This window comes from Protobothrops mucrosquamatus, unplaced genomic scaffold (assembly GCF_001527695.2).
Source record: "Protobothrops mucrosquamatus isolate PMUCROS unplaced genomic scaffold, P.Mucros_1.0 scaffold126, whole genome shotgun sequence".
Classification (NCBI taxonomy): Eukaryota; Metazoa; Chordata; class Lepidosauria; order Squamata; family Viperidae; genus Protobothrops; species Protobothrops mucrosquamatus.
The window spans coordinates 1,027,421-1,040,175 of NW_015386493.1; the positions used below are offsets into that span (position 1 = coordinate 1,027,421).

The window sequence follows — 12,755 nt, forward strand, 5'->3', positions numbered from 1 at the left end:
GTGAGCACACGCAACTCCACTTGTGCAAGCACACACACTTGCCCATGATGATGTCCCTAACCTGATCTTTTAGATCTTCCAATAGTCATCTCTCATTACTTTCTACAAAATGATTTAATTCAGACTAATGAAGCAGTGTATGGTATAGTCCTATTTATGTGCCCATTCCTGATTCAAAATACACAAGGATAATAATATAGTAAAAGGCTTATCATCTCATCCTCTTTCCACGTTTTTCAATTCTACCATACCTACGTCTTTAGAAACGTGTCTAAATATTTACAGAGCAAAGCTTTGACTGTTTTCCAGTGGCAGCTTTGTTGTCAAGAGATAGCACTGCATAGAGCAGGGGTGTCAAACTCGCAACATCACGTGACGTGTCACAACGTATCACAACCTTTTTGCCATTGCCGGCAATGGGGTGGGTGCGGTTTTGCTATGATGCATCTCGCCCGTGGGCCAGCAGTTTGACATCCCTGGCATTGAGTATATCTACATTATTTAAGATGAAACAATCCACTTAAATATTATATAAACTTTGTGTATCAAAAATTATTCTTGAAAGTTTTTAAAATTATTCAGAGAGGTTAGATCTGAGAAATGGAAAGAAATTTAGAATTATCAAAAATTTATAATAATTAATTTTAGTGAGTTTTGCTATCTATATTACCAAAGACGTACACTTTTTCAGTATAAGAAATTTAAGTCATTTTTCTCTTAGCTAGATAATTAACAAGACACCAAACAGCACTAAGAGGCTCCCAGTTAAGGACTGTCCTATCTAAATTTGATCTTCATTTTTATTTACTTAAAATTCTTAATAGAATTATAACTGTAAGTATTTGCATAGAAATATAGAATATGGAAGTTTCAAATCTTGGCATGTCTTATTAGGGCATAAATCTGTCTCTGGCCATTTAGTTTTAATAGAAATATTAAAAGCACAAATTAATCAACCCAGTACTTTGTACCAAGCCAAAATACTGGAAGCCACGATGTGGTTTATTGTTCATTATGATAGAAGAATTTTAAAGTTTTGCTAGTTGCATATACACTTAGGGACCCTTAAACAGCATCCTCTAAGACAGGGGTCCCCAACCCCCGGTCCGTGGACTGGTACCGAGCCACAGCATGCCAGCAACCGGTATGCAGAAACAAGCAAAGCCCCATCTGTGGGATGTAGGCAGCACACAAAACCACACACTCTCCAGTCCGTGAAAAAACATTTCTCCACAGAACTGTTCCCTGGTGCCCAAAAGGTTGGGGACTTCTGCTATAAGATGAAAAAGCTATGTAGAGCAAGAAATGTCTCCCTTCATGAAGGTTTTTTTGAAGGGAAACATTAGGCCAAGGGTGCGAGTCAGATGCATCTTCAGTAATTTGCTTTTCAAATGAGAAGACTGTCTAAAGAAGCAAACTTCTCTATCATAGCAGTGGCATGCTCTGCTCATTTTCTTGCCCCTATCCTATCTCACATAAACCTACACACACACAAACCCAGACCCCTCAACTGATGGGGGAAACAATCACCTCCTTTCTCTGTAATTGCACAAATGTCTGTGTTCTCTTAACCATAAACTGTAGATATGCCTTTTATCTATGTGAATGGTGTTGCACAAACTGAAAGGATTTAATTTTCATAGCTGAAACTATAGGAACACGAGCATTAATAGCTTAGCGCTATTGACCATCTGGAAGACATGTACAACCAACTCTGAATTTATTGGAGATCAGAGGATATAAAAATAAAGATAAAATCCAATTCTTAAATAAGCTTCATGTTTCTAATTTCTGGGTTCTGGAGACTCATTTATGTGATACATTGCTTACTGGGAGAAAAATGTATGCATGATTTCATTGCAGGTTCAGCTAAATAACAAAGGAAATAATGAAATTCATTATCTTTGGCTTACCTTATCACTATCCAATGTATTTTGGGAGGTTCGTGATGCAATTGAAATAGTATCAGGTTGGCTGCTACCCTCTCCTTGACTATCCAAATCTTCTCCATCTCTGTAAGCATAAAATGTTTTATGTTTCTTACAGAAATTTCTTAACTCAATTTCTTAATAATCATCTTATATACTGAAATAGCTTGATATTTCAATTCAGAACAGAATAGTGCAGAATGTATTCTTCTATTCATTAATTCCTTAACAAATACCATTATAGCTAAATATAACAAGTATTAAATATATACAGTACTAACCAACCAGTCACCTTATATTCTATTAATTTGTCCAATTCCTTGTTGAAATCTCCCCAAATTAATGTACCATGTGATTGCAAATCCTAGTTTATCTCTATATCTTTTATCTATTTTGAGTCTCATACCAGCATATGCTACTGGATTCTAATATTTTGAGAGAGTGTAAAAAACATATCTCCAGTATTACACATTGTGTTTATATGCATCAGTATTTCATAGCTAATATTTTATTTGATATGCACTTAAATCTCAGGACAACACAGACGTTTTTATTATGTGTCCTTCTTCCTTCCAGACTTCTTTCCTAAGAAGTTCAAAATGCTATAATTCTTACAGATTGTTCCATTTGCTCCATTCCCATTAGCATTTAACTTTTTTGCAACTTTATACATTATACAGTAAACTTTCTCAGCAGAGTGATTTATCAATCAAATTTGATACATATCTGTATTTAAGGTTCCAATCACCTAAATATTTTTAATATATTGCAACTTAGCATCATCATCATCCAGAATGTACTTTCCAAAAATAGCTTAGCCACTCTGTTGAGACGGATTGCATAAAAGAGAAGAACCATTTCCTGCAATAGACTGGACTTCTACTAACCTTCTTCCCTTTTGTTTTGTGGTTGGTGCAGTTTTAGGAATGTGAATAGGCTCTTTTAAGGCTCCTTTGAGATGTATTGTTCTTTCCTGTATTACTTCTCTGATATGTTTGATCCAATCTTGTTTGTTCTCAATACTGGAAGCCTTGAAGATAAAGAATATTGTGTTTACAAGTATTTGAAACCAAATTTGATTTGTTTTAGTATATTGTTAAGAACAGACTTGAAAAGTCATGCTTGCCAAGTAACAGAATGTCTTAAACAAGAATGATACAAAGCATTGGTAGAAATATTTCTGCTCCTTAGTTTTGAAAAATGAATACTTATTTCACTATTAATTTATTGTTTTTAAGATAAGACTTGCTTCCTGCATTTTACATCCCTGATCTATATACAAGTCTCCAGGGATCATGACAGCAAGTTAGAAACATATAGTATAATATAAGACTTATTAGCACTGTTGGAAAATCCTATTTAAAATTTACACACAGATACTTCCAGTTTCTTGGCACACTTACTTCCACAAAGTTTGTATGAGTTGTTAGGATGACACACTATTCACAAGAAGTGTCATGTCTTGCTGTTTGCAACTTTGGTCTTCAAGACCTGGATGTTGCTTTGAACTTTGGGTATTATGAGTCATTTGTCTGTTTAAAAATGACATTCTATTACAGATAGTCCTTGACTTATGACCACAATTGAGCCCAAAATTTCTGTTGCTAAGCAAATCAGTTGTTAAATGAGTTTTGCCCCATTTTATGACTTTTCTTGCTGTAACTGTAAACTGTAAAGTGAATCACTGCCGTTCTTAAGTTAGTAACACAGTCCCCCATTGACTTTGCTTGTCAGAAGGTTGCAAAAAATGATCACATGATCCAGGGACATGGCAACAGTCATATATACATGGTTGTCTGAATTTTGATCACAGGACAATGGAGATGCTGCAATGGCTGTAAGTGTGAAAAATGAGGGCACTTTTTTTCAGCGCCGTTGTAACTTCGAATGGTCACTAAATGAATAGTTGTAAGTCAAGGATTACCTATAAGCCAAAAGACACTTAATACCAGGGATGGGAGCCCTCAGCATTCAGGTTATAAGCAGCTTCCAGCATTCTGAGATTGTACCATTAAAATTCAATTTTAAAATGGACAATTTTCAGAGGCAGTTTCTTTGTTTTATGTCTTCAAAAATAGACTCCAAATTAAGACAAAAACAATAATGGCCATGTCAAAAGGTTGAACTTCATGCTTTGAATAGTCAGAGGCTGCCCCTCTGCTTAGGAGTATGAATATCAATTACCTTTAGCACAATTTTGTTGTCTGAAGTAGGAGTTCTTCCGACCCACAGTGCAAATTTACAGGGATCACCTTCTACATGCTCTGTGACACCCAGCTCAGAAGTCTGAAAATTAAAGGAAGAAGTATTAGTTGTTAGTTGTGGGAAAAATTTTGTAACATGAAAACACATTTTTAATGGGTTTTAAAAATCAGTTACCTCTTAATCACCAAAAATGTTTCAACAGAAGTCAAAGTACATAATAAGCAGTTGTGCGGTAATAAGCAGTTATTATTTCCTGGCTGGCTTACATGATTCAAAAGAATAACTTTGTCAGTATTTCAAATCCTGACTTAGGATCAACCAAACGTATTTCACTGTACTAATCAAAAGCTTTCATGCAAATTGGAATGACTAGCAACATATACCCTTGAAATATTCTTTTTTTACTGCAGATCTGCTTCATGATGAAAGAATAATGCTACAATATCTGCTTAAGAGAACATTTTTCAAAATATTTCAGAATCTATTCCTTATGTAAAAGGGCTACCAGTTTCTTTTGCAGTTATGTAAAAAAATGGTATGTTCAATAATATGCGTATGACTTTACAAACTGGAAATCTTTTAAGAAAAATCTGAGAGCAATTAACTCCATTTTGCAATATTTGAGCATACTGCAAGTTGTTAGCAAATAGGTTTGGTTTTGCTTTTTTTCCAGTGTAATAGTAACTTACAAACAACTTGCTCTTGTAGATGTATTTACTTCTTCCACTCGAGTCTTTCACTTCTTTGCTAAAGACAAGTGACATCTCAAAAAGAAAGAGATGTCTTTCCCGCCCTTTCCGGATGAGAGTTTTTGGATCCCACACTTGGAAGGATTCCTGAAGGATGAGTTCTCCCTGAGATTCAATGTTCTCATCAAAACCTAGGAGGCAAGTTGGAGGAATTCAAGGAAAGAAGAAAGGAAGAGAGAGAAACAGACATGGGTGTGTGATAAAACTTAGTTCATTTTCTTATAATAGATTTTTTTTATCACTGTTCCAGGAAGACTTTAGAAATGTAGGTCTCGGAAGTTGTTCTTTAGTAAAAGTATATAAGGTTTACATCATCAACAACTCCTTTAGAGATTGGCTGTTTGTGACCATTCATTCAGCAATCATTCAAAATTATGAAGGTGCTGGAAAAAAATAACTTTACAGCCCATTTATGACCTTTGCAGGATCAGTCACAGTCAAGTGATTATCATTCCATTTGGGACAGGTTTTCTTTTTTTCCTCACAGCGTGGACAGTTTGGAAAGAAAGCAATTGCAAGAAAGTAAGTTGTCTGCTCTTCTATACATCAAAAGCAATGTAATCATGCTGGCAAGAACAGGTCTGGGGAACACAAGTGCACTATGCAAACAGCTTAAAGTATTCTCTTGAAATCTCTTTTTCTCCAATTTCTTTGCTCTGCAGGAAGAGGGGAGAAAAAAAGCAAGCAATTTCTGTTGGCCATCTCTCCTTTACCAAACTCTTCTCCCCTTTGCAGAGCAGAGAGAATGGAGAGAAAGCCATTTCAAGAGAGTAGGCTCTTTGTGTATTGTGCCCCCCCCCCCCCCGGCTCCCAGCCCTGCAGTGAAATTACATTGCTTTCAGTATGTTTAAGACAGTAAGTGGAGCATTCGAAAGGGTGGGGGAATGATTAGGAAGCAAACAAAAGCTGAAGGTGTGAAACTAAATTGTTGCCCCCAACAGTCTGGGTCCTCATTTTACCAACCTCAGAAGGATGGAAGGCTGAGTCAACTTTGAGCAGGAGGAAGCGAACTCCTGGCAGTGTGAGCAGAGTTAGCCTGCAATACTACATTCTAATCACTGCGCCACCATGGGTCTTTAATTAGTTAGCTATTAGTTAGATACTAACATGTTGACATTTAAGCAATATTTATATATTGGGAAACTGTTGTAAATTGAGGATTACCTGTACCCCTTCTGTTAAAAACATCTTTAATTTTCTTAAATGTAATATGCCATTAATTTATATGTGACAGCATAAGTAATATAACATTTCACTGTCTAACCAGCTTTTCAAGAGGCAATTAAATATTGAATTAAAGGCTTTTTAAAAAAAATTGTAAACATTTAATGATCTTTCAACAGGCAATCAAATGACAAAAATATCTAGAGTTGAATCAAGATTAGAATGGCGAGACCTCTTTTACTATTGTTTTTCTGGTGACAAATACATAAATTTGCAGACCTACATATTTCCTGCTCTGCCTGAACAGAACTCTTCAAATTATTTCATATTTTATTTATTTGGTAGTATTCTAAAACAGGGGTGTCAAACTCGCAACGTCACTTGACATGTCACGACACACCGCAACTTTCTTTCCATTGCCAGCAATGACGTGAGCGCAGTTTTGGCATGATGTATCTGGCCCGCGGGCCACCAGTTTTGACACCCGTTCTAAAAGGAAGATTGTCCAAATCTGGGTGACTTTTAGAGCAGATTTGCTGTTAATAACTTTACCACAGGAACAATTACAAGAGATTGACTAGCTGCATTCTTCTCCACTGATCAAAAAAGAATATTAAAAAACAGTAGCCATGACTAAATGACACAACAGATTTGGTTTCAAATACTTGTAAACAGAACATGATTATAAGCAAGTACCCTGCAATTACTTTTTTTTTATTTAGAACAATCATAATTCTAAGGTTACAGGAGGAAAAAAAACCCAGAAGATTTGTCAGGAAATTAAGAAATGGTTTTATAACAGTCTACTTTAAACAAGCTTTTGAAAATTCCTTAGAAGTAAGAGAATATACAGAAAAGAAATAATCATGAATCTTACCTTCCAGCATACTGAGATGCATAGCGTCATTGGCTCGCTTTGGCACACTAAGCATAACTTCTAAGCCATCTTTAATCTCACCTTTACCCTCTTCACAGCAGGTGAGTAGCTCCTGTAAAGGTGTCATATTACTATTCAATATTTTATTTTTATAAATCTTAGCTACCTAAGCTACCATTTGCAATCTTTTAATAAGATACCAATATTCTAACTTGAGGTGTTTAGGATATATGTGTCTGTTTCCAACTACAATGATACCAAAAGATCAAGATGGCCATTGTGACCACATGGCACAAGTTCTACTCTTTCAGACTTGTACTGTGACATCACACAAGGGAACATGAAGGGTGGGGTTTATATCATAGTAAATACTTAGTTATCTGATCTACCTTGCATATAGAGAAATTAAATGGGATGCTTGAAGTCATTAGCCAAACCACAACTTAATCCTCTGAAGTCTTGAATGCATCTTCAAAGTGCCCTCATAAAATGGATGCTATCCAAGAAAGTAAACACCCATTTGCCAGTAACAAAACTGGCAATATTGCACCAATCTTCTTTAGCTTAATGATGCTCTCTGCCATATCATTTATCTTTTTCTTCTTCTTCGTGGGCAGATTAGTATACAGAACTTATTTTCTGAGAAGGCCCATAAACCTAAAATAATCTTTAAAAACACATATTATGTTAGAGGCTAGCGCTTTATTCCAGTGTGTTATTATTTCCCAGACACTTGGGAAATAATATAGGACTTGAACTAAATATACTTTTTTTTAAAGATCATTTCCTCTGAGAGAAGACTTGCCCCAACCCTGCTGGCTTTCTCCAAATCAAGGCATTGAAAACTTCACTTTGCAAGCCTATTAAAAGCAATTAAAGGTAGCTTAACCGATGGTAGAGGGTCCATATAAATAAGCAGTGGAGACTCAAGCACCTGTATACTGTTGGCGCTATGTACGAAATGATGTAAAAGAAAGAACAAAGCAAAGCAAAGTTAGCAAAGTTGAGAAACAATGTGCCAGAGCACAGTGGCTAGTAGTAGGCTGAAATGTATTTGATTAAGGCTGGTATGAACTGTTGAGCTTGTACATATTATATACTTCATCAGATTGGAAGGGCACTGATACCAGTTCTTCATACTCTACATACCTCTCATATTCCAGTTTGCTACATAACTGTAAGCTAGAGGCTGGCTGGGAAATTCTGGGACTTGAAGTCCATAAGTCTTAAAGTTGCCAAGTTTGGAGATCCCTGCTGTAAGCCATTCCCACTGCTTTGCTTCATTATTTAAGATGTCAATGTGCAGGAAAACAACACTTACTTTTTTCATTTAACAAATGCCAATGGCGTTCCGCATTTTTTTTTACTGTATTCCAGTAAAAATGACAGCAACCCATTTCCAAATGTCAAGAGATTGCTTTGTTCTTTTACTGGAACATTTAAAAGTATTCCAAATGAGATGAATTAATTTGGTTTAACACTTGGAAGTTGTCTGAATATCACAAACATTTCGTATATAGCTCTGTCAATATACAGGTTGCTTGAGTCTCCACTGCTTATTCATATGCACCTTCTACCATCTGTTAAGCCTCCGTTAGTGGCTTTTAATAGGCTTTTTGGTCCCTTGACAATTCATTGTAGTGTACAGAAATACTACACTGCATAAAGTCATTTATTTTTTTTGCTGGCTGCATACTTATATGTAAAGGAAAGATAGAGTAGGCAACATTTTAAATTTAATTAAATATAGAGGGAAATGGAAATAAGAGAAACTATTAACAAGAGTTAATTCATGAAATGTAAGAGTGTGTACCTCGTAGATACATGTTCATTTAAACATGTTTTTTTTTCAGTTTCTTGATTTTAAATAATAGGAGTTGGGGTTGGGGCTATGCAGCTTAATTACACAAAGCCAAAACATATGAAAAGGAAGTCAAGGACTTAGGCCAAAACGCAAATAAATAAAGACTTTAAAGTCTTTGCCATTCATGCCATGATCGTATCTATAGATATGTTGCTTCTGAAAGTCGATGTGACTTGGAGAGAATATTATGATTCGGATTCTAACTGTTGCTCAGGATGTGATAGGTTTTTTTCAAAGTCCAAAAGCCCAAATGGAATACTGTAGTTTGAAACAGCTGTTTAAAACAGCTTTTGCACACAATCTGGGTAATCTTCAAAGACAGTTCCAAGTGCAGTGTTTTGTAGTAGTTGACTCTCAAGAAAGCAAGGGCATCAGCAAAGGTCATCAGCGTTTCTTGCTTCCAAAAAGGTTATAACTGGCATCAGTTGGAGAAGGGCAAAGGCTGCCCAAGCCACCAGTTGCTCATAAATAAGACATTCATCAGGGAGAAAGCCTATACAATCCTATTGAAAGCCAGCATAGGGGCTACTGTAGTATATAAAAAATTCTGGCAATTCCATCTTGTTAAAATTCAATTTAAATTGGTTTCATCCCATCCAGGCCCTTACTGCCACCAAATACTGTATAAGAATATCCTCTGCATCTTCTTTATCATCAACATAGCGATGACAACTCACTCCAAACTGATAAATGACCTTGCCCAAATATTTCATATAGATGATATACAAGATAGAAAGAACCCAGATCCTGTGGCACCTATTATAATAGTGGCCAAAGATTCATCCCTTATTAGTATTGACTGAGACTATCTGCTCAGATAAGAGGGGAACTAATTCAAAACAGTGTCCTCCACTACTAATTCTCATAAACAGTTCATAAGGATACCATAGTCCATGTATGAAATGCCACTGAAAGATCCAAACTAAGCAGGATCTTTCTCAGATTTAGGTCTCATTCACAAGAGCAGCTACAGTAATACAGTTTCAGTCCCATGCCTGGGTTGAAAATCTCAGCGAAAGGGATCAGATACTCTGCTTCATTATTTGAAGTTCCTCACTCTCAATTTTAGAATCCTAAATGATGTAGAATTGGGCAGCTATTTCAATGATTGCCTGCTCCCACATGATTCTAAGCCACCAAACGTCTTGAGATAATCTCTGAATTCTAGAACCATCAGCTGCTGTAGTATATAGGATTAGGATCTTCAGCAACTTTCCCCACCATGAGACTCATTTTATCCTATTCTAGCTAATCATTTATCGTAATCTCAATCTCCCCTTGAAAGATTGAGGGCAATAGAAGGGAATGACAGAGAATGAGGTGGCTGGATGGAGTCACTGAAGCAGTAGGCGTGAGCTTAAATGGACTCCAAAAGATGGTAGAGGACAGGAAGGCCTGGAGGAACATTGTCCATGGGATCGCGATGGGTCGGACATGACTTCGCAACTAACAATAACAAATCTCCCCTCAACTGTGAATCCCAGTTAAGTTTAAAAAGACCTGATAAGATCAAGTGACAGTAGCATCTAAAAAAAGTAATCTACCAGGTTCTTACAGATGGTTGGTTTAGAAATCACAAATGAAATCAGGCTCAATTCAAACAGTATACAGCATTAGATGTCACCAGATCTCACCAGAGGTTCTTAGGCTATCTTTTATTTTCCCCCCATAATGATCTCCAAATAGTTCTTTTAGGGTACTTTTTATACCAAACTAAGCCAGCATCATGTATGTTGGGTCACTCATAAAGAGTTCTTCTATTTAGCTGTAGCCTAATAAAACTGTGTTTTTCAAAAAGCATATTTTCAGTGTAAAAAAGGTACCCAGCTACACAAATGAAGGCCATATTGACACTCACCTTTAGAAGAAGTTGGTATTTTGTTATCCGTTGAACTGGTTTGATAAGGTAAGATGAAATTGAATTGGCTAAGCCATGCCGCTGTTGTATTTCCTGCAACACAGGTTAAACATTTTAGAACCAAGTATAAATTAAGTCAGAAAATTTGCAGATAAATTTTTCATCACGTTCCTCATCAATTAGCATAATGTATATTTACGCTTGACCTATATATAAAAACTGTGAAAACCATTTCACCACTAGACATGCCAGCCAGGCCTCGAGGGAATTCTAGCTCAACAACATTTGAAACCATGGATTATTCAAGTTATTCACTTTTGCTGAATATTTATTAAGAACCCATCTGAGTCCAATGGTGGTTGTGCACATTTATAAGCTTCTTCCACATTTTGTTAATATAAGCATGTCATTTATTAGAATATCAAAAGGGTAGTTTACGTTGGCATGTTGTGAAATATTAACACAACATGAAACATCAACATCACTACATAGACAATTCAAACTATCACTTTTATTATATTTTGTTAAATGAGTAGTATAATTATGGCAGGTGTACTTGCTCCAATTTCTATCAGTGTGAAGAATTCTGCTTTAGATTCTAATAATCTTGCTTTGCTTTTCTTTTGGATTTTTGTATTATCTAGCATTTTGATATAAACTGCTCTGGGGAAAAATCACATCCCCATTTCATCTGGCTTCAGTACTTTAAAACAACATTTCTGAAGCGCAAAATAGCACTCCAGAGCAAAACTCTTGAGTTTTTAGAGTTATTTATATTTGTTTTTAACTGTTTTGTTTTGTGCTGCCTGCAGTCATATTTCTGAGAGGGTGGCTATATAAATTTGCTAAATAAATAGATAAATAAATGTCAATAATACTTCTTCTGGCAAAGTGAAACAAGACTACTGTACTGAGAATGAGCAAAGATATACTCTTTTACAATTGTTGAATACTCCGATATATGAAAAAATATTTTGATTGCTGTTCAGACTTAACTCTGAATTCCAAAATAGCATTTTAGGATTTTGCAAGATAAATATTTTATTCAGAGGGGTTCTGGGTGTGTCTTTAAATAGGCATCGGTGATAAAACTGGGTGGATTAGCTCTGGACTAAGAAAGCTGTATGCCAACATAAGAACTGTTTATTGATTCAAAGATATTTTTTTTCTTAAAAGAGGCCCTCCAAATCCAATAAAAGGAATTGCAGTTATAACTTTCTCTCCCTCCATTATTATTTAAAGATTTACAAAACACAATGTATTACATTATTAGTTTCATTCAGTGTCAATAACTGATAGTTGACAGTCTTACCTTACATCTTTCACTGTATCTTTTCTTTTTTGAAAAAAAAAAAAAAGTCCTGGAAGCAGGTTTTTAGAACTAAATTCTTCCTGGGGCATGTCAATATAAACCTATCTTTTAATAGGAACAGTCAAATGAAGAACATACACAAATACACTGGATAGTCAAGCTGACCTGAGGTAACTGGAATAAAATCAGGTCATTCTGATGTCACAAATAGAAGTTTTAACATAGTGACTGTTAAGAACTAGAATGAAACAAAATCTTGCCAAGATTAAGCTTTCTTCACTGTGATGAAAAGATCTGTGGGATGTTCTTTGAATAGGGTTCATGTCAAACTTGCATCTATATCCTTTCAAAGCCAATGCTGAATTCTCACCATGTGCATTTGCATGTATGTATACGCAAATGTGTGTGCTATATACATAAATATACTTTCAGAGGTCAGGTGGTGTAAATGAAGCACCACAATCCTGTACTTACATCAAAATATGCTCCCGCATGCTCTAAAATTAGCTGAGTTGAATCTGGTTTGTTTTTGCAGTAAGTCACATACATTTGGAACTTATCTGCCTGCAAAGAAAAAAAGATTGAAATGATTTGTAAAAAGCTCCATCTGGTGGAAACTTGGCTATTTAAGAATTATTTGAGTTTAAATCTGTTGGATAAAGAAACTGGCATGCAAGAAGGAAAACTATTACTAAAGGCAAGAAATGTTATATATTAGTCAGATTGTAAACTGATTCAACCAGGCCTCCCAAGATGCATGTGTTCAGATACTGAATATCCTTAATCATAAATGATGTC

The 12,755-nt window shown here is 35.7% G+C and overlaps 1 protein-coding gene across 1 annotated transcript in view; it reads right to left on the reverse strand.

Annotated features, from left to right (window-relative positions):
- Nucleotides 1-12,755, reverse strand: part of TRIO (trio Rho guanine nucleotide exchange factor) — a 244,272-nt gene that overhangs the window by 71,665 nt on the left and 159,852 nt on the right. The window contains exons 27-33 of the mRNA XM_015813007.2: nucleotides 12,432-12,521; nucleotides 10,646-10,738; nucleotides 6,924-7,035; nucleotides 4,823-5,013; nucleotides 4,113-4,214; nucleotides 2,816-2,958; nucleotides 1,914-2,013 (exon numbers count right to left, since the gene is read on the reverse strand). Of these exons, the coding sequence (XP_015668493.2) occupies nucleotides 1,914-2,013; nucleotides 2,816-2,958; nucleotides 4,113-4,214; nucleotides 4,823-5,013; nucleotides 6,924-7,035; nucleotides 10,646-10,738; nucleotides 12,432-12,521 (831 nt within the window). The remainder of the gene's footprint in view (nucleotides 1-1,913; nucleotides 2,014-2,815; nucleotides 2,959-4,112; nucleotides 4,215-4,822; nucleotides 5,014-6,923; nucleotides 7,036-10,645; nucleotides 10,739-12,431; nucleotides 12,522-12,755) is intronic.